This window comes from Sphaeroforma arctica, assembly GCF_001186125.1.
Source record: "Sphaeroforma arctica JP610 unplaced genomic scaffold supercont1.8227, whole genome shotgun sequence".
NCBI classification, from domain to species: Eukaryota; class Ichthyosporea; order Ichthyophonida; genus Sphaeroforma; species Sphaeroforma arctica.
In genome coordinates, this window is record NW_014032331.1 from 1 (window position 1) to 749 (window position 749).

The 749-nt window shown below is 47.7% G+C and overlaps 1 protein-coding gene across 1 annotated transcript; it reads right to left on the bottom strand.

Moving 5' to 3' along the window:
- Window positions 1-115: 115 nt before the first annotated feature.
- Window positions 116-431, bottom strand: SARC_16500 (hypothetical protein; the record flags this gene model as incomplete). Its single annotated transcript, XM_014289393.1, has 1 exon — window positions 116-431. A coding segment is annotated over one exon (316 nt), but the record flags the coding sequence as incomplete, so codon positions are not given.
- Between the last annotated feature and the right edge of the window lie 318 nt (window positions 432-749).

Consider the following 749-nt stretch of genomic DNA (forward strand, 5'->3'; position numbering starts at 1 on the left):
AAGTAGCGTAATTTGTGTCCAGTGCATGCGTCTAGAATACCAACGAAAAGCAGACAGTGGGAGTTGCATAGGTCCATTTAATGAATTACTAAGATTGTTAAGACTGTAGTGTCCGTTAGTAGAACATGAACTCTGTTTTAGGCGATGTGATAAGAGTGGTTGCTCTAGTCTTGTTAACCAGCCGCTCCAACCGACTGCCGTCGAATTTGGTATACAGCACAGTCACACTGGCATCTACTTCTGGCTCCATCGTGTTGATGAGTTCAGGATAGAACAACGGGTTTGTGGGGGGGTCATAGAACACTATGTTGTGCATGCCACGGATACGGTATCTCCGGTAGAAATAGAACCGTTCAGTGGTCAGCATAAACTGCCGCCTGCCGTGGTAGAAGAGTGTCCTGGACCGTGAGATGTCCTTGTTGGCGGTGTATCTGTTGCGGGAGAGAGTGGGGTGCACGGTTTAGACCTCCATTGCACGTACACTGGCCCGACAAATAAACTTGGTTAACACTAAAAACCCGACGAATAAACTTTGTTCACACTAAAACCCCGACGAAGGAAGCCGCAGATAGGCAGGTATATAAGACAAGAAGACCCCCAAACAACGCAAATCGTATCAATCCTACACACAATGCCGCACTTACTCTGACATCTGCACGGAGGAGATGCGTTCGCGTTTGAAGTGATTTCTTAAGCGCACGAAATCAAAGTACGATGACACGTACAGTGTTGTTCGCCCGCGCAGAGAG